A 22,659-nucleotide genomic window follows, 5' to 3' on the forward strand; every position below is an offset into this window, starting at 1 on the left:
GGAGACCGGTCAGACTGTGGCAAATACCGCGGGATCTCAGTGCTCTCGGTAGCTGGCAAGATTATCACCGGAGTCCTGCCTTCCTGAGGCAGAAAACTTCCTCCCAAAATCTCAATGTGGCTTCAGACCATCACGTGACACCACTGACAAGATCTTTGCTGCCCGCCAGATACAGGAAAAGTACAGAGACCAATGCCGCGACCTGTACATGACTTTCATCGACCTAAGCAAGGCCTTCGGCTCGGTCAACAGGGAACCCATTTGGTGAACCCTCAGCCGATTTGGCTGCCCACCAAAATTCATCGCCATTGTGAGACAACTTCACGATGGCATGAACAGAAGTTTTCCTGTACAGCGGCACCCAGTCTGAGTTCTTCCCCATCCAAACAGGAGTTAAACAAGGGTGTGTACTGGCACCAACTCTCTTTTCCATTTTATTGGCTGCCTTCCTTACGCGTGCCAGTGCCAATTTAGGCGGCGGGGTGGACATCAAGTACCGGGTGAAGGGGCGTCTTTTCAACATAAGACTATTCCAGGCAAGAACAAAGGTGTGGGCAGCTTCCATTACTGAACTTCAGTATGCAGGCGACCTTACCCTTGTTGCTCACACTGAGCACGACCTACAGGAGATCTTGAACACCTATGCAGATGTGTATGCACACTTTGGCCTTGAGGTGAATGTACGTAAGACTCAGATTCTCTTTCAACCTGCCCCTAGGTCAGACACACCTCCACCATCCATCCAGCTTAGCGGTACTACCCTCTCTAATGTTGCCCAGTTTCGGTATCTCGGCTCCCACCCGTCCACCACTGCAGACATCGATAAAGAGATTCAGCATCGGATCAGATGTGCATCTCAAGCCTTTGGCAGACTCCGAAACCGTGTCTTCAGCTGTAGGGAGCTGAAATTATCTCCAAAACTATACGTATATCGAGCAGTGGTCCTTCCCACCCTGCTATATGACAGTGAGACATGGGTCACATACAGGAGGCACCTCAAGGCACTTGAAAACTTTCACCAACGTAGTCTACTTCCATCCTCCGAGTTCGCTGGGAAGACAAGAAAACAAATGCCAATATTCTTGCTGACACCAACTGTAGGAGCATCAAGGTTACCATTATCCATGAACAACTACGCTAGAGTGGCCATGTTACCCGCATGGATGACAGTAGACTGCCAAAACAGCCTTTACAGTCTCTTAACGAATAGTAAACGTAACGCCGGCGGGCAATTGAAAAGGTATAAGGATAGTCAGTCTTAAGATAAACCTGAAAAAGTGTCAAATCAACCCCCTCACCTCGGAGTGGATTAGTCCACACCGTAACGCTTGGAGGATCACCACACGAGAAGGTGTCAATACCTTCGAGTTAGCCCGATTGCAAACAGTGGCAGAGAAGCACCAAGGCCGGAAAGACGCTGCCACCCCTCTCCCGCACTCGATGCAGCCCTCCACATGTGCAACGAATGTGAACGACGCTGTGGGTCCCGTATCGGCCTCTTTAGTCACCTCAAAACTCACCAACCTAGGTGACATCCCTTATAACTCATATCATTGTATCATAGCTGGTTGATCGTCATACTCGATTCCGAGTGACAGCAAAGTAGTAGTAGTAGTAGTAGTAGTACCTGTGTGTGTGTGTGTGTGTGTGTGTGTGTGTGTGTGTGTAATCAATGGAGTTTTATCAGATTTTCAGGTCATGTGGAGGATTATAAAAATGGCGTGTAACGTATTGGTATATTATTACCAGAAGCCGTGTGTCTACAGTAGGTAGTCAGTCTGTGGACCGAAAATCCTTTCCCCTCTAAAATGGAAATTATTGTATTATCCAGAAAAACACAAAAACACCAAAGAGTGCCATCGAAAAATCAAAGGTGACGAAACGCCTCGGTTAACGAAATTTCGGTTAACCAACTGCCTCCCATAAGATTCTTCAATTCGGTTAACAAACAAAAATTCGGTTAACGAATTTCTTACGAACAGACCTCAACATGTTTTCGCTTGCACTGGCCTGTCAACCAGCTTTAGTATTAGTCCGCCAATACATTAATCGATTCTAGGGCTTAAATTCCTTACTATTTTAGTAAATATCAAGAAGTTTATACTATTCAATAACTTTAAAAGTTTAATATTCAATTTTTTAGTAATTTTAACAATTATTGAACACAATTGAAGGTAAAGTGACTAGTTTAATGCGCGGCATCCAGCCTCTTAACACAGCAAACAGGCGTTAGTCTCTCTCTGTTTTCACTGGAGGTAACATCTTGCTTGAGACTCTCTTCAACTAAACGCTTTTTTTCCTGTGTTTCCAAGCAAATTATTGGTCATTTTGAAATATATTTTACATATTGACAATATATAATGCAGTGCAGTGTTGATTTAAAGAAAACAATCTTGAAATACACCAAGAGAACTAAAATTTTATGGGTGAAATGGTGCCATAGGGTGACTTCTCTTCCACCCCAATGCCTTCTCTTCTTCCTTCTCCTCCACCCCCATTCTAATTCCCATCATCATCATCATCATCCAGGAGCCTTCTACATACACACCTCAAAGTAAGTGAACTTTTCTACCATTTTTGTTGAATTTAGGCAAATTTCGGTGAGCTGGAACCAATTACCCAAAAACCCATTGAAACAATGGTTTCGGTTAACGAATTTTTCGGTTAACGAACAACCTGTTGGACCAATAAGAAAAGTTATTACCCAAATGTGAGATTTCTTACCACAAATTCTTAATCATGGCGTTCAGAAGGACCTATATTGAGATTTTGAACAAAATCGAAATTTTAAAGCTTACGGCTGAAACTTATCTTTTCTCCTAAAGATACCTTTTCTCTCTGAAATGTACATTAATGTAGTTAACTTTTTTAGCATATGCCGAATAACACAAAAAAAACAAAAAATTGCAATAATATATCATAGGTACTGCATAATTAGTATTGTTACACAATTAAAATTTTCCAAGACTCATCAGGACAAATAATTACCTATATATATATATATACATATATATATATATATATATATATATATATATATATATATATATATATATATATATATATATATATATATATATATATATATATATATATATATATATATATATATATTTGTAACCAGGTCAGAAGGTTGGGTCATCTTACCCTCTGACCTGACTACCGACTGCTGCAGTGCTTATGAAGATTAGTAGGGTCACTGCCTAGTGACCGGACCATTGTGGACACTCACTGTCCCCTAGGGACTTGATCTCACTCTCCTCTACTGTATATATATGCCTTGTTACAGTAGGCTCTCGCCAATAACGACTTCCACAATTACGTTTTCGACAATAACGGTAAGTTACAATAGATACCCATTTTTGATAATAACGTCTGGATTTTCTTGAATAACGTTAATTTCGCGGGAAGCGTCCGAGCGCATCAATGATAGCGTTTGTTTGCCGCCATGTTGATGACGTAGTTGTCAGGTCATCCTCACTCTCACTCTCACACACACTCAGTGGAATACAGCGCTACACCCACGTGTGAGATTTTTGCCTCTATAACCAGTGGTTGTTAGGGTTGGTGATCAATAATGGCTTCTGCATTTTTGCCTGTGAGGGCTAGGGGAGGTGGTGGAGGGAGTGATTTGCCACCTGAATGACTGGGAACTTTTATAGTGAGGAAATTGAACTGTCCTGAGTCTACAGTGCTAAATATTAAGAGGAACTTAGAGGAGACCAAGAAGAGTATTGCGCTGGCTAAAAATATTTCGGTAGTGATGGAAATGCGAGGCGAACTATGAATGATAAAGGCGATAGAAACAGGTTGTTAGTGATAACCGAGCATTTTCTTGTGAAATGGTTAGCCTGTAGAATGAAAGACAGTGCAAGTGTTAGCGGCCCTCATATACGGAACAATCATCACACCAAGCACCTCAAAAACTCCCCCAAGCTAAGTGTTATATTACTCAAACTCTTTATTTTGATGATTGAATAACAATTCTTTTTATTTCAACTAACAAAAAGTGTTAGGAGGGCTTCAAGGGGAAAAAATGGGTGAAATTCTTGTGGCGGCGGCACCAATATACCCTTTTTACATGTATTTTAATGTCACACAAATAACGTTTTCGCTAATAACAGTGTTTTTCAGGCACCTTTTAAACGTTATTGGTGAGAGCCTACTGTATGTATTTCTCCTTAGTCTGCACTCACCCCTGAAGATGCGAATTACACGAAAGCGCTTGGGAACTTCGTGTTTTCTTGTTTCCTTGTGGTTATCAGCATATACCTGAATCACACGCACCTACAGTGATTTACTTACATATATATATATATATATATATATATATATATATATATATATATATATATATATATATATATATATATATATATATATATATATATATATATATATATATATGTTAGCGGGAGAGAGAAGAGAAGACAGAAATGCTGCGTTTAGTACGTTGCAGGTGTGAGGTGCAGTTTCTTAAAAAAAATTTTAAGGGGGTCGTATGCATGTTTTCTCAGCACATGAGGACAGTGCTGTCTTTTTTTTAGGGGGGTCGAGTGTTAGCGGGAGAGAGAAGGGGAGAAGAGAAGACGGGAATGCTGCGTTTAGCTCGTTAAAGGGGTGAGATGCAGTATTTAGAACAAGTCTTTTCTGGGGGGGGTCGTTGCATACTTTTTCTCAGCACATGAGGACAGTGCTGTCTTTTTTTAGGGGGGTCGATTGTAATATTCAGAAATTTCAGTGTAATTTCAAATGCCGCGCCATTAGAGAGACTGAGTTCAAGGTCGTCTGAGGGAAGAGAGCGCTCCTGCACATAGTGAGAGCTTTGGAACTAGGCCTATACGACATTAAATGTAGTTTACCGAATAAATAATGATGCGATTCATGAAGTTGAGGGATTATTATTGAATTTGAAATTTTTATAGATCGTTTACCAGTCTGAATAATGTTACGGGTGTCCCAAGAAAGTTATTAGTAGGCGGAAAATATGTCACGTAGGCCTAAGCTAACGCCTTGGGTAGACACGAGGCTGGCTGGCTCTGAGTCAGATGACCTGTGCGTCAGAGCGGACGAAACGGTCACGTGGTCTAGTCACCTGTGTTGCGCTATTGCAGTATAACAAGTAAGTCTCATTCGATCTCAGATAGGGGTTAGATAGGGCAGTGATAAAGTTATTAAGAGCTAACAGTGAGTTAATTTCAGGGTTTCCGTCAGAACCCACTTGACTGCCGTTTGAGACTGAAGTTGATGATTGATGATTAGCGATTGTCGCAGTTGGAACGATCAGTGCAGGCTTGTCACTGGTCAGCGGGGGTATCAAGGAATCTCTTGAGTGAACAAGTGCTCCCGACAACTAAAACGACACGGGACCAGCATCAGCATTAGGTGATCAGTTCTTCCCACGTGGGTGCACAGCACCAAGTGTTTTCGGTCAGTTAGAAGTATTACCTGCTGGCGTTCTCTCTTCCCGCGCATGGACACACTGAGAGTACAATGAGGCTATCTGAGTAAATTAATGGTCACACACTGTGACCAAGAGTCTAGGGGATACCTAGAGAAACATTTTATCTCCCTTAACATGTGTGTATGTTGAGTTGGGTGAAGCATGGTTCACGGGTATTGGTGGACCCAGTAACATCTCAATAATAGTGATAATATTTTTGTGTGTAGTTAATACCAATTTTTCAGTTACTGACATTATCGTGATGTGTATAGTTTAATATTTCTTAAATAATTTCGATAGTGTTGTTTTTAAATGTTTGTGTCACTAATTGAAACCAGAGTGATACTGTTATTTAGTTCCTTTAATGTATTTAATTTTTCTTTATAATTCCGATCTCAGGTATAACCTTTGTTCCCCGGAGTAGTGTTTAAGTTAGGTTAGGAAGTGTGCGTCTGTTGGGGTAATATAATTTTGTTGAGTGCCAGGAAGGCCTATTCAGGGTGGAGTTAATAAGTCCTTATATTTTTTATACCATTTTCTCAGTGCTGGATATAATTTTGTTGAGTGCCCTTAAGGCCTATTCATTGTAGAGTTGTTAATTTCTTGTTTTTTTAATACCATTTTCTCAGTGGTTTCATGTGTGCAAGCAACTCTTCTTAATACTTGAGTTTATTGTTGTCTAATGAGGCATTGTCTGAGTTTCTAATAATTGCAATATCATGTATAACTTTTATTCCCCAGAGTAGCGTTTTAAGTTCAGGTTAAGAGGTGCGCATATGTTGGTGTACCATTACGGTACTTGATTGTGTCTGTAGTGTTGGAGGGAATATAAGTGTCAAAATTTTACAGTGTGTCTCATTCAACCCAGTCACAGATGCTATCTTTCCACGGGTCACAGACAATTCATTTTGTTTAGTAAATTTAAGTGTTCTTGTGCTGGTTCGGGATTTTTCTCAAAGGGGCGCTTCCACTGCAATTACCTTCTAATAATCTTCAATAAACCCCAAGTCAAATGAGAAATTAAAAGTCCAGTCATTCCAACCAGTTACATATATATATATATATATATATATATATATATATATGGTATATATATATGTATGTATGCATGTATGTATGTATGTATGTGTATGTATGTATATATATATATATATATATATATATATATATATATATATATATATATATATATATATATGTATATGTGTGTGTGTTTTATAGGGCGCCACCTGCACTTACCATCTAAATAATCTTAATAAAACCCTAAGTCAAATGAGAAATTGTGTCCAGTTGTCTCAACCAGTTATATATACTGTATATATATATATATATATATATATATATATATATATATATATATATATATGTATATATATATATATATATATATATATATATATATATATATATATATATACATACATGTATATATATACATGTTATTACATGTTACATATATATATATATATATATATATATATATATATATATATATATATATATATATATATATATATATATATATATATATATATATATATATATATATATATATATATATGTGTGTGTGTTTTTATAGAACCTTAGTCAGCATGTTCAGGAATACACAGATTTTTCTCTCGGAATTGGAAATTAATGTATTTTTAAGCCGAGGTGATCATCGTTAATTTTCACTACAGGTAAAATATAATATTTATAAAATTTCAGTAATTACGAGCAAATTGGAGGGACTTGTCAAGGGCTTTCTGTTACTTTAAAAAAAACTCGGCTCCGCTCATTGTCGACAGATAATTACTTTAACTTCTCTACTTCGCTTCACAAAACATTAGTGGAATTGAAATTGATTATATGATAAGTTCGTAATACTTCATATTTAACACTGACATGATCAGCCTTCCCTGGTGTTTTCCTGTATATGATGTTATGCAACCTTAGTTAATGTGTACAGTACACATCACCTCAGTGTATTCTCAGAAGAACTCTTACACCCGCATAAATTTCTCTTCCCCACAACACACTCTACACACTCAGTCTCGGACACTTCAACGCGAGAGTGAGGAAACAATTCTTTTTCGAGGAAGCCTTAGGAAAATCGTAGGCATCCTGCAAGCTCGCCAACGCTGCCTAGAAAGGACTGGAAGGACAGAGACATGATAATAAAAAGAAGGAGGAACGTCACCCACAAGAACTATTTTTATCTTATTTTTTAAATATTTTTTGGTGTTTTCTTTGAACACGAGAAGGCTCCTGGTTATCAAGCTAATGGATCAACAGGTGGTTTTGTAAAAGGGAGAGTTCCTTCCTTTCCACCAGTTTTCAGGACCGAACAAACAAATACTTTTTTTCAACTTGCGCTGGTGGCTACACCTGTTTTATGTAGACTGATGTGCTATATAAGAAATCATAGTAACGACCTGAAAAATATCTTTTGGAACAAGTGGCGAATATGATAAATAGTTTGGAAAAATACTATCAGATCAATATGTGGGACAGGTAGTTGTAGAGGCTGCCGCTAGAGGGACAATGGCGAAGCGCGCTAAAACGTCCAGCTTGAGTGGGCTGTGGTGGAATCCCTCTCAAGGGTAACATTCAAGTTTATGGCCCACTTGATCTTGTACTGCTGATCTTGGTGAGGCTCACGGGACGCTCCTCTTACTCCTGTTTCATTGACCAACTCTCACTGAACACGGCAGGAAAATATAATGAATTGTTTAAGACGATCACTTTTTATGTGAAGAAACTCTTGGTGCAATTACGAGAAAATACTTGGCGCTGCACGGCGTTCTTTATAGTATTATAACAAGTCCTTAACGTACCGACGACAAACATCTATCACTACATAAAACTGCCGAGATTAAGCTTTTTATTTATTATTTATTATTTACTAGTTAATATTCAGGAATGTGGCGGCTGAGTGGATAAAGTGCTCCCTCCTGCCCCACGATTCGCTGGTTTGCACCCAGCGCAATCCTAGTTCACTCGGCTGTGAATGGGCACCTAAGTTTTTTCGTGCAGTGCCGGCTATGTTGCCTCCATGTAATCCGAAAAAAAGTGTTACTTACAGTGTGCTGTATCCGCACTGCCCCTACGGTACCAACTTTCAATAAATATTCCATGTTGAGCAGTTATTTGTGGCTCATTTATCACCCTCATTGACACAACATCCAGCCCCTCAAGATGCCACCACACCCAGGAAAAAAGAGGAGGATGGAGCCACTATGGTGATGGAGACGTTTACACTGTGGTCACAGTCAACTCATGAGTGACAAGAACCCTGTGACCTGACGTGAGACGGGGATACTGTGGAGACATCATTAGCCAGGGCAGTATAGAGACAACAGTACCCAGAACAGTGTAAGGACCAGATCCTCAAAGGATCGTACGATAAATATTCTTTGTAGCTGACGACTTACAGTATATGAACACCATACTGGTTAATTTAAGTTAAACTGCAAAAAAAGAAATATTCAAATATCACATCAAAATTATAATAAATTAAGGCAGAAAAGGTAAATAAATGCATCGTTAAAATTGTCTCGATAACATATTGGGTCTTACTTCTTGGGCTTTATCCTCACTCATGCAGTAAAAATCACTCATACATCTTCATCTACCAGGAGTATTCACTGTACGAAACTTAATAAATCAGCAGGATTAGAGAAAACACCCAAGAGACGAAGAATAACAGACAGCCCCTGAACACACGTAAGTGACGTAGATGAAACAGTGTAAGATGAATGTTTAGTTCTCGTGAATGTAGCAAGCGAGAATGTATAGCAGACGAGGATGTATAGCAGACGAGGATGTATAGCAGGCGAGGAGGTATAGCAGGCGAGGATGTATAGCAGGCGAGGATGTATAGCAGGCGAGGATGTATAGCAGGCGAGGATGTATAGCAGACGAGGATGTATAGCAGACGAGGATGTATAGCAGGCGAGGAGGTATAGCAGGCGAGGATGTATAGCAGGTACGAGGGATTATAAGGAGGATGGCAGCAGGCGAGGATGTATAGCAGGCGAGGATGTATAGTATAAGAGGATGTATAGCAGGCGAGGATGTAGTATAAGGAGGATGTAGCAGGCGAGGAGGTATAGCAGGCGAGGAGGTAGCAGGTGAGGAGGTCAGCAGGAGGAGGATAGTAAGGAGGATGTATAGCAGGCGAGGATGTATAGCAGGCGAGGAGGCATGAGGAGGTATAGCAGAGGAGGATATATAAGGAGGATGATAGCAGAGGACATGTAAAAGAGGATGTATAGCAGGCGAGGAGGTATATACGAGGAGGTATAGCAGAGGAGGTATATATATGAGGATGTATAGGAGATGATAGCAGGCGAGGATGTATAGCAGGCGAGGATGAAGTAGCAGAGAGGAGGTATAGCAGGCGAGGAGAGAAGAGGAGTATAGAGGCGAGGATGTATAGCAGGCGAGAGGAGAGAGAGGCGAGGATGTAAGCAGGTGAGGGATAGGCGAGGATGTATAGCAGGCGAGGATGTATAAGGCAGACGAGGATGTATAGCAGGCGAGGAGGTATAGCAGGCGAGGATGGTGGCAGGCGAGGAGGTATAGTAGGCGAAGATGTATAGCAGGCGAGGATGTAAAAGGCGAGGAGGTATAGCAGGCGAGGAGGTATAGCAGGCGAGGAGGTATAGACAGGAGATGTATACAGGCGAGGAGGTATACATAGAGGAGGCATAGTATAGAGGAGAGTAGTATAAGAGGAGAGAAAGTAATGAGGAGGTATAGTAAAGAGGATGTATAGCAAGAAGAGAGGAGTGAGTAAAGGAGGATATGGCAAGGAGGATGGTAGCAGGCGAGGATATAGCAGGCAAGGATGTACAGTAAGCGAGGATGTAAAGCAGGCGAGGATGTATAGCAGGCGAGGATGGGCAGGCAAGGATGTATAGCAAGCGAGGATGTATAGCAGGCGAGGATGTATAGCAGGCAAGGATGTATAGCAAGCGAGGATGTAAAGCAGGGAGGATGTATAGCAGGCGACGATGTATAGCAGGCGAGGATGTATAGCAAGTGAGGATGTATAGCACGATTAAGTATACAGACAAGGATTTTATAGGCGAGGATTTATAGCAGATGAGGATGGCGAGGCGAGGATGTATAGCAGGAGAGGATGCATACAGAGAGGATGTATAGCAGGCGAGATGTATAGCAGACGAGGATGTATAGCAGGCGAGGATGTATAGCAGGCGATTAAGTATAGCAGGAAGGATTTAGCAGGCGAGATTGTAGCAGGCGAGGATGGGTAGGCGAGGGGCAGGAGAGGATGCATAGCAGGCGAGGATGTATAGCAAGGAGGATGTAAGAGCAAGGAGGATGTATAGCAGGCAAGGATGTATAGCAGACGAGGATGCACAGCAGGCGAGGATGGCGCATGCGAGGATGCGCAGGTAAGGATGTATAGCAGACGAGGATGGCAGCAGAAGAGGATGCAGGCAGGCGAGGATGTATAGTAGGCGAGGCACAGGGCGAGGAGGCACACCAGGCCAGGATGTACTTTATAGCAGGCGAAGAGGAGATAGCAGGCGAGGAGGCAGGCGAGATGTATAGAAGGCCAGGAGGTACACAGGCGAGGAGGTACACCAGGCGAGGATGTACTATAGCAGGCGAGGAGGAGTAGCAGGCGAGGAGTTATGCAGGCGAGGATGTATAGAAGGCCAGGAGGTACACTCAGGGGAGGAGGCACCAGGCGAGGAGGCACACCAGGCCAGGATGTACTTTTATAGCAGGCGAGGAGGTGTAGCAGGCGAGGAGTTGTAGCAGGCGAGGATGTAGAAGGGCCAGGAGGTACACCAGGCGAGGAGGTGGGCACCAGGCGAGGAGGTACACGCGAGGAGGTACACCAGGCGAGGAGGTACACCAGGCGAGGGAGGACACCAGGCGAGGAGGCACACCAGGCGAGGAGGCACGATACGATACGAAGTCATGAAGTTAAGAGGTGAAAGAAGATTATTAGGAATTGAAGAAAAAGTGGTGATTTTTTTGTATGTTTGAGTCTGCAACTTTATAGCAGGCGAGGAGGTATAGCAGGCGAGGATGTATAGCAGGCAAGGATGTATAGCAGACGAGGATGTAAAAACAGGCGAGGATGAAGTAAGCGAGGATGTAGCAGGCGAAGGTGAAGCAGTGAGGATGAAGTAGCAAAAAAATAAGGACTGATATGATAACACTGGGAAGGAAGAAGACGCGATAGTGATATAATGTAAGCAATATAAAGAAAGCTTACTGTTGACTGCGAGACAGTGTTACCAAGTCAGCTTGTGTAAAAATAAAAGTTATATTATTTTTCATATCGTGAGGGAAAACCTGTATTATACTGTATAAAGAGATGAAAGAATAAAACGAGTTATCACTGTATGATATAATATGGAAGAATACTTGAGAGAATAGAATATAGACCTTCATCTTATACTGAACAAGTGCTGGTGACTATCAGTATGTTATATAGGTGTTGGTGACCATCAGTATGTTGTACAGGTTTGGTGATCGTCAGTATGTTGTACAGGTGTTGAGTGACCATCAGTATGTTGTACAGGTTTTGGTGATCGTCAGTATGTTGTACAGGTGTTGGTGATCATCAGTATGTTGTACAGTTGTTGGTGATCGTTAGTATGTTGTACAGGTGTTGGTGACCATCAGTATGTTGTACAGGTGTTGGTGATCGTCAGTATGTTGTACAGGTGTTGGTGATCATCAGTATGTTGTACAGTTGTTGGTGATATCCAGTATGTTGTACAGATGTTGGTGATCATCAGTATGTTGCACAGGTGTTGGTGATCATCAGTATGTTGTACAGTTGTTGGTGATCATCAGTATGTTGTACAGATGTTGGTGATCATCAGTATGTTGCACAGTGTTGGTGATCATCAGTATGTTGTACAGATTGTTGGTGATCATCAGTATATTTGTACAGATGTTGGTGATCATCAGTATGTTACAGAGTGTTGGTGATCGTCAGTATGTTGTACAGGTGTTGGTGATCATCAGTATGTTGTACAGATGTTAGTGATCATCAGTATGTTTAGTGGTAAGTGATCGTCAGTATGTTGTACAGGTGTTGGTGACCATCAGTATGTTGTACAGGTGTTGGTGATCATCAGTATGTTGTAACAGATGTTGGTGATCATCAGTATGTTGTCTGAGTGTTGGTGATCATCAGTATGTTGTACAGGTGTTGGTGATCGTCACTATATTTGTACAGATGTTGGTGATCATCAGTATGTTGTACAGGTGTTGGCGATCATCAGTATGTTGTACAGATGTTGGTCATCATCAGTATGTTGTACAGGTGTTGGTGATCGTCTCTATGTTGCAGAATGTTGGTGATCATCAGTATGTTGTACAGGTGTTGGTGATCGTCACTATTTTGTACAGATGTTGGTGATCGTCACTATGTTGTACAGATGTTGGTGATCATCAGTATGTTATACAGGTGTTGGTGATCGTCACTATGTTGTACAGATGTTGGTGATCATCAGTATGTTGTACAGGTGTTGGTGATCGTCACTATATTGCTAGAATGTTGGTGATCGTCACTATGTTGTACAATGTTGGTGATCGTCACTATAGTTGTACAGATGTTGGTGATCATCAGTATGTTAACAGGTGTTGGTGATCATCAGTATGTTGTACAGGTGTTGGTGATCATCAGTATGTTAGTACAGGTGTTGGTGATCATCAGTATGTTGTACAGGTGTTTGTGATCGTCACTATGTTGTACAGATGTTGGTGATCATCAGTATATTTGTACAGGTGTTGGTGATCATCAGTATGTTGTACAAGTCACAGTGAGAACATTGGTGTGATATGAGGTAGTGCTGGGTTTCTCAAGTACATTAACAAATGGAGGGTAGAAATAGAGAAAAATACTGAAGATTAATTTAACTTATGCCAGTGGTGATACACTGGCACTAGAACTCTGTTGTATTTGGGACTGGAAATCAAATACTATGGTAAGAATATGATTTTTTATAATAACTACGAGCAATTTTAATAATAAAGATCAAACAAACACTAAGACCATTTATTGTCAATTTCAGTCAAATAAACTTGTAGTTTTTATCTTTATCGAAATTTAAATTATAATGTTCTTTATTTTTATGCGGCGAATATTAACACATGGCTCTGAAGTATCGCTTTGGCCTTACAAACGAAACAAGAATTAAAAACAAAGATAAAATTGCTGACACCTGTACGTGCGGTTACTAGACGTAGCAGAGTAACAGATGGAAATAGAGGTTGAACTTGGTGTAGTGCTATACTGACAATAGCAACACATAACGGAAATAACCAAGTCATCAACACAGGTATAAAGGTCGGAAGAAAACAAATGCCCTGCAGAGACCACTGAAGGAAATGGTATAGAAAACTGAGATGATGACCTGGGTGAGATGGAGCAAGAACAGATACAAGAGTGAAAGTCAACATATGACGCGCCAGCATCAGCAATTCAAAAAAATCCTGCATTATTCTTACCAATGTGAATATGCTGCACCACCTGACTACTTCTTCCTATCCAGGTAAAACCTTGTTCATCCATCATTTGGCTCTGACGCATAACATCTTAGTCATATCTCTAGTTTGGCATTCAGAAGGGCATCATCTAACCTCACACAATATCCCGAAGATCATAAAGGTATTGAGAATATTGTGTAAGCACAAAAAAACACCATTACAGTATACGTAAATCGAGGCATCGGTGAGCGAGAAAATATATTACCTGAGAGAGCTCAGGTGTGAGGTACAATGGAGGAATACCTACCTGATGACCTATTGGCAGCCTCACCCGCCCCTCTCGTTGAGTGCTTACCAGCCTCTGACACTGTTGTGTTATGGGGTCATAGCAGAGGGTTCAAAGTTGACACCACACTATTTTTGGAAACTGTGTGTTTATATTTGTAAATGGGTCGTTTTACACTGTCTATGTGGCGAAAAATAAAACTCATATGCTGTATCTCCAAACACCAGAAAATTTGTTGGTAATGAAGTTCAGTTGTTTAAAGTTGGCATGACAGGCCAACTACCATGACCTGGTGATAGGGTAGACCAGCAGGAGCAACACCACCTACTCATGTAGTGATGGGGTAAAGGCCAGGAGTAACACCACCTACCATGACCTTAGTGATGGGAGTAGGCCAGCAGGAGTAACACCACCTACCATGACCATGTAGTGATAGGTAGGCCAGCAGACAACACCACCTACCATGACCTTAGTGATAGGGATAGACCAGCAGAATCAACACCATGACCTTGTGATAGGGTAGGCCAGTAGGAGTAACACCACCTACCATGACCCTAATGATGGGGTAGACCAGCAGGAGTAACACCACCCATGACCTTAGTGATGGTGGGCCAGCAGGAGTAACACTACCATGACCTTAGTGATGGGTAGGCCAGGGAACAACACCACCTACCATGACCTTAGTGATGGGGTAGGCCAGCAGGAGTAACACCACCTCTATGACCTTTAGTGATGGGGTAGGCCAGTAGGAGTCAACACCACCTACCATGACCTTAATGATGGGGTAGACCAGGCAGGGAACACCACCCACCATGACCTTAGGTGATGGGGTAGGCCAGCAGAGACAACACCACCTCCATGACCTAGTGATGGGGTGGGCCAGAACAACACCTCACCATGACCTTAGTGATATGGTAGGCCAGCAGGAAGTACCACCTACCATGACCTTGGTGATGGGGTAGACCAGCAGACACCCTACAGTGTAGTGATGGGTGGCCAGGAGTAACACCACCTACCATGACCTTAATGATAGGGTAGGCCAGCAGGAACAACACCTACCATGACCTTAGTGATGGGTAGGCCAGCAGGAGTAACACCACCCACCATGACCTTAGTGATGGGGAGTGGAGCAGGAGTACCACTACATGACCTTAGTGATAGGGTAGGCCAGCAGAACACCACCCACCATGACCTTAGTGATGGGGTAGGCCAGCAGGAGTAACACCACCTACCATGACCTTAGTGATGGGGTAGGCCAGCAGGAGTAACACCACCTACCATGACCTTAGTGATGGGGTAGGCCAGCAGGAGTAACACCACCTACCATGACCTTAGTGATAGGGTAGGCCAGCAGGAGTAACACCACCTACCATGACCTTAGTGATAGGGTAGGCCAGCAGGAGTAACACCACCTACCATGACCTTAATGATGGGGTAGACCAGCAGGAGTAACACCACCTACCATGACCTTGGTGATAGGGCAGGCCAGCAGGAGGGACACCACCCACACGAACAGGACAGAGCGGCGGCAGTTGCTCATCGTACACAGGGAACGTGATCTCATCGGGAACACTATCACGATGAACCTGTCAAGAGGAGAAGGTCAACAATTAAATACTGGTTCTGTACGAGGTAGTCAGGCTGTAAACATCACGATCACTGCTAATTTAAGGTCAAAGGTCATAACTCTGAAGCTGCCAACATGTACCAAAAATTAAAACATCATAAACTTGTTGAGAGAAGAGAAAGGTCAAAGGTTAATTATCAATTATTATATTACAGAGATCAAAGACTAAGCCACTGTAATGACCACTTGAAAACAGATGTCAAAATATGTCAAATTCCTAGCGTTTAAAATATTGTTACAATGCAGGCAAATGTTGAGTCGCTATAATCTCCTACCCCCATTCCACTCTCCCAATCCTCGTGGAGGAGAATATAGAAATGGCCGGCGTTCACCAGTGTACAGTTGCTTCCACATGAACATACCACGGCCTTGGTGTGTGTAGGGGCACATTTACGAGATGTGGCAGCGCAGCGCCGTCTGGCCACGGGCGTAAATCCGTGGATTTCCCTGTTTGCCGGTTCCCCATAGTTCAGTCCTAGAAACTCGGTCGTGGCTACGCAACAATGCTCCATAACACATATTTCAGGGTACAGTTATCAATCTTGTGAGCAAAACATGGTACCACGACCAAGCAGTAACATCTTTTAACCAAATTTGGTAAGTACACAAAATTAAAAAAGATCTTAGACGAGTGTTATTATCAGTATCTCTACCAATTACTGTCCAGAGTTATGGCCACTTGGAGTTAATGATAGGGTGGTGGGGGTCTGAGCCACGTTTAGGAGAAGATAGTTGTTGTGATGAACTTGTCCACAATGGTCACAGGTAAATCCAATACCAGGCTGAACTTGTCAACAGTGGTGGCCGTTGCTACAGCCAAAGGAGTACAACGTGGTTGGATAGAATTTATCCAGACTCTAGAGCCTCAGTAAACCATGACACAGATCATCGTTTCACATTCTTGATTAATCAAACCTTCAGTCTTGTATATAATTAAAATTATTCATATTTATTTTAAGCTTTTAAGCACTATTATGCTGTAGTAAAAATTAGGCATGTGAACAAGGGCTTTCTAATATCCCCTCTAAATTCTGTAAGGTTTCTATAAAAACAAAAATATTCATTGTGTTTCATAAACAAATAATAATGGCGTGAATTCTCAGTCATAAAGCTGAGGTGCCCGCTGAGGTGTAATAAACAACGTCTAGATATGTTGCTTAAAAATGTGAAATGTTTGTGACATACATCTTACCACTACTACTCCTTGTAGCAGTGCGGGACATGTTTCCAAACCGTGCTTTCGTCCAGCAACAACCAATGGATTCCAATCTAAGCTCATACATACAGTGGACATGAGGAATATACTGTATATTGTAGATGTGTAGTGTGTTGTGGTTGAACTTTGACGTTTGCTGGTAACCTCGCAGCTATGACGGGTGCTGCTTCAATGAGGACGATCAGCAAAAGTTAACAGACTGGCATTAATACCTGCCGTAGAGGGGAAGAGAACTGTGTATGTGCAGGGTATATTGTGTTCTGAACTTGACCTTTCCATTTCCTATCACTGACCCCATTATCACTTGTCATACTTCTCTGACATGGTATATTGAAAACATCGGTGTTCCTCTAAACACGGATCTCATAGTTTACACAACTTATTGGTTCATGTCTTCTTCTCACACAGTCGACAAGTGACACACTATCAACGTGAGGCTTCAGAGTATGAATAATGTACCAGGACCGAGTTAACACATGATGACTACCACGGCACAGCCTAGTTTCGAGTAGAGGGATGTTTACAAGTATCAAGGCGCGCGCTGTGTGGTGAAGCTGAGGGGTGTACTGGGTCATATGCAAACCGAAAAACAAAAACAAATATAAAGGTGTATTCATATTACTACCTACAAATTAAAAGGAAGTACAAATGACATAACTTAGAACAATTTATAAAGCTGTCTAAACATTGTTACACCATGATGGACGCCCTTTTAACACCCTCTCTTGGAGGTACCCTTCAAGAGAGTCGTCAGCAGAGCGCGGCTCAGGGCCTCACTGGTACCTGGACTCGGGAACTAAAACCGGAAACGGAATGACCTCGTGACGCCATCATCTAATATTTTGGAGGCCAGCAGTTTTATTTTTATTCCACGTGAGAGAGAGAGAGAGAGAGAGTTAATGCCCACGGATCTCAAGGATCTTACATAAAGCAACTCTCACTTTTCTTATCTTAACTTTTAGGAAAACAACAGTAAAGACGCGCCACCACAAAGCCTCCTCAGTTTATATGTTGGCCTGGCACTGTATTAGGCACTATCCAAGGCACTGATACCAACGGTTCCTGACATTATTTCAAGCACTATTCAAGTCACTGGTCTTGGCACCGTTTCAAATAATGTCTATGGTATTGCTATCGATGATATTCCAGAAACGGCTCCATGAACTATTACTGGCACTGTTATAGGTATCATACTCAGCTGTGCTTCAGGCGATAGCTCTGGGAATGAATTAGTTGCTATTCTCGGAACTATTCCTGCCCCTGCTCAAGTTACTATTTCTGGCACTGTTCAAGGTACGATTCCTGGCACTATTACAAGTACCATCCCTGCCACTTCTCCAAGTCTATCCTTGGCAGGGTTCTAGGCATCATTCTTAATACTGTCCCAGCAGGCAGTTTTATAGAGTGCTCCAAGAACTCTTCTTAAAGTCATATAATCGTCTTTATGAACGACTCTTGCCAACGCCTCAATCAATAAATAGAGCTTTATATCAAACGCAGTCACCAAGTACTATTCTTATTACGACTCCAGAAGCGGCTCAGTACAATATTCCAGATACTGCCCCACGTACTGTTTAAACACAGGTGAGGTAGTAAATCACGTGAAAGAAGCTGGTGTGGTTAAGGTGATCCCATTGATGTTATGATTCAGAAACAGATTAAAAAAGAACATATTAATCTTATTTGTTAAATGTACTAACTCTTTTAACTTGAACGAAGAAGTTAAGAAGTTTTTATTAATTCTATGTGAAGTGTCAAGCGTCTCCCTCATCTCCCCTCACCGCCTCGTGATCAAGGTCAATTGCCATGGGCCTCTTATCTCCCCTCACACACCTGCCTCTCCCTCATCCTCGCACTCTATCTCCACCATTCTTCCCTAACTCCCTTTCACGCCGTCACCAGACAACTATTGTTATTATGTCTTATTTTATTTTATTTATATCAAACAAATTCTCAAGCTATAATAAGCAGTTGATAGTTTTGTAAGCTGTCCTTGGCGATTTGATTTACTATTTTTAATTCTTGTGTACCCGCACTGTGTATGTGCAGTATGTCGTTTGTATTCCTGTACTATATAGCATATTGTATATCTGTCTTTTCACTCGCTAATCCATTGCAAACTTGCTTGATGATTTTACTAAATATTAATATATTGAGCACATGGGTGAGAAAATTTTTCCGTTTTCCCAGTAATGTATCACAATGGTTGTTATTAGAAGGATGAACTACAACTGGCAGAGAGACGTCGAGTTCCCTCACCCAAACCTGCCATAACTCATTAGGTTTTCATTAAGATTCACTACACAGTATGAAATATTGTAGGAGGATTCATTGTTTATAAGCAAGGTTAGTTGTCGTTCAACATACACTAAGGTGACGTTTTTCAAGAACAAGGAATTAAATAAAAAATATATATAAAAATAATACAATCAGTTATGGCCGCTCTTTTACCACTGGAACAGGAGACCCCACACTCGTGACGTCTTCCATCGTTCGCTCGGGTTTTTATTTCATGAACCAATGAACTTCCTAAAAGAGTCTCCACATCATATTTGAAAAGTTTTTATCCCAAGTTTCATGAGATAAGAAGTTTTAAAAATATTACTAGTATTTTTGGTAATTGTGACCTTCACTTTTGACCTATCAAAGTATAATTTAAGTGTCTCCCCAGAGGATCTCCTGGGGTAATTTTTGTGAAGAATTGATTTGTGATACATTTAAAGAAAAACGTAATGACACTTTTTATGGGTGTTTCGTCGAAAAATCTAATACAACAGGCTCCAGCCTTCTACAATGCTTTGTTCAAGGTTTATTGCGAAAGCAGTGATTTATTTTTAATTTTCAATGACTAAGACAAGTAAGACTTTAACCTTTGAACTTTGCCTTCCAAAAAAGTTCACTGCTTACTGTATATCCAACATAATGTAGTTCATCCATGACGTTTGGTCAGACTTGGTTGATAGCCTTCACTACAGTATTGGCGAGGATGCGGAGGACGCAAAAACACAGACAGACATAAAGACGAACAGACTCACACACACACACAGACACTCTACTACTACTACTACTACTACTACTACTGCTACTACTACTTTGCTGTCACTCGGAATCGAGTATGACATCATCCAGCTATGATATAATAATATGAGTTATCAAGGATGTCACCTAGGTTGGTAAGTTTTGAGGTGACTAAAGAGGCCGATACGGGACCTGCAGGGTCGTCCACATTCGTTGCACGTGTGGAGGGCTGCGTCTAGTGCGGGAGGAGCGGTGGCAGCGTCTTTCCGGCGTTGGCGCTTGTCTGCCTCGGTTTGCAGTCAGGCTAACTCGAAAGTATTGACATCTTCTTGTGTGGTGCTCCTCCATGCGTTACAATGTGGAGTAATCGTCTCCCAGGTGAGGGGGTCGATTTGGCACTTTTTCAGGTTTGTCTTAAGACTATCCTTAAACCTTTTCAATTGGCCGCCAGCGTTACGTTACTATTCGTTAGGTGACTGTAAAGTAGCTGCTGTAGTAGTCTACTGTCGTCCATGCGGGTAAAACACACATAAACACAGACACACACACGCGCACTTGTACCGTCTCTACATGCTACGACGACTTAGGTCACTTAGGACACCCACGCCAGAGCTGAGGACTATCTACAACGCCTTTATTCTCTCCAAACTAACGTATGCGTCACCAGCCTGGTCGTCTTCTCTCAACTCCACTCAACAACGTTGGCTAGAGAAGGTACAGAAAAGGGCCTGCAGAATCATGCTCGGTGCAGAATACTCTGGAAATGCCATCCCTCAGTGACCTCCACCATCAAGCACTGGAAAAGTTTGGCAGCTAACTAATGCACCACCCTCGTCATCGCCACCTCCTGCCACCGGCAGCCCCCCCACCCACTTCGCCACTTCGCGCAGTCTGCCACTACAAAAAAATACAGTCCATAAGATCCCGCACCGATAGATATAAGAATGGCACCATCCCATCTATTGTTAAAATAATAAACAACTCCTGATTTATGTACTGTACAGCCCTGTAAATGTATTCAACGCATATTATATCATTATGCCTAAATCAAATATAAGTCTGTATATTTTCAGCCACCGGCTGCAACTCTATTAATGAACCGTTTATTATTATTATTATTATTATTATTATTATTATTATTATTATTATTATTATTATTATTATTACGCACACACACGCGTGCACACACATGCACACACACACACACACACATAGGGTCACTCTAATACCTCGTTAATCCACCCTCTGTGGCAAACTAACTATAAACATCTTGCCGACATCTTAAGCTGATGCTAATTAGTGGATGGAGTGAGCTAGGATCAAGGTAATTAAACGGGTCATGTACCACCTTACACAGAATATTGGCCAACTTCCTATTATGAAGGCCGGGGTTTGTTTACATGGTGACAACGAGGCACGTACACAAGTCTCTTAACAAAACAAAAATGAACTCTGACTACCCTTGATCAAAGGATAATATTACTGTAATGAATTCTGGCTGGTAGTCGATGGTAACCAAGCTCCGGTGGGTCGTCAACATTACTACCAAGGAAAGCTTCACTGATACTGAGGTCTAAAGGAGAATCAGAAAAGAGGGCCGGATTTTTCCAATGATAGACAAGTATATCAGGCTTAAAATGGACCTTAGCTTTCGCTCTGGGGTAAAAAAACAAAAATCTTCGTTCTTCAAGACTCTGTTGATACATGTAAAAGTTCTTGATGACTTTGAAATAGGTTTTATTTCTAATTCATGTAACAAGCACTAATATAGGATTTTTTCCACAAATTTCAAAGGTCATATTGCTTACGCTGGAAGGATTGGCAGGTCACTCATTCACAAAAGGCTGTTTTCTGACTCCTTGGGTACGATGTCAACTCACGAGTGTAAAGAATCATTCCAGAAAGCAAGTATCTTAACCCCTAGAGTACGTTAACTTATCCCCTGAAGTATACAATGAATACATCCATTGAGTAATCATGATAATCCCTGAGTGTTGTACAATAAATAATCTCGTTCAACACGTATCTTAACGCTTTAAGTGAGACGTCTTAACCCCATCAGAACCATAACCTGCATATGATGCCTTAATCTCTTTAATAATAAAACCAATTGCCTTGAGTACGATCACACTGTATAGTTCCTGGGGGTTAAGTCAACGTACTCAAGGGGTAAAATTAGGAGTTATTGAATGCATTTTGGGAGAATATAGGTTTACGAACGAATACGAACACTGTAGCTCTGATAATTTAGCACTGATGGGGAGTTATATAAACTATAAAGTATACTGTATATATGAAAAAATAATGTTCTTTCATAAGAGTGTAGACCAAGCATGTCCTCCCTCGTGTGTGGTGGACTATCTGAAGCCTGAGTGGGTGAGGGAGTCCAGCTACTTCATGCATGTAAAGATGTGGTCACGTGGTTGTGCCGCCAGCAACTACATTGTCCCCTACGTTTCTTCTTTCGTTCCATTTCTTTCTACCATTTTCTCTTGATTTTTCTCACTCTTGCCTCTATTTTTCTCTATGGCTCTTACTTTCTCTTTCTGCCGCTTCGCCCCCTTCTTTTTGTCTCTCCTTCGTTCTTGGTTTCTTCCTGGCTG

General features: G+C 41.6%; 1 protein-coding gene across 1 annotated transcript in view; it reads right to left on the reverse strand.

The window, feature by feature from the left end:
* The window catches only part of LOC121873213 (allatostatin-A receptor-like), a 123,658-nt gene that overhangs the window by 33,907 nt on the left and 67,092 nt on the right, over positions 1 to 22,659 (reverse strand). The window contains exon 4 of the mRNA XM_042376567.1: positions 15,658 to 15,781. Within this exon, the coding sequence (XP_042232501.1) occupies positions 15,658 to 15,781 (124 nt within the window). The remainder of the gene's footprint in view (positions 1 to 15,657; positions 15,782 to 22,659) is intronic.

This window comes from Homarus americanus, unplaced genomic scaffold (genome assembly GCF_018991925.1).
Source record: "Homarus americanus isolate GMGI-L3 unplaced genomic scaffold, GMGI_Hamer_2.0 scaffold32929, whole genome shotgun sequence".
Taxonomy (NCBI): domain Eukaryota; kingdom Metazoa; phylum Arthropoda; class Malacostraca; order Decapoda; family Nephropidae; genus Homarus; species Homarus americanus.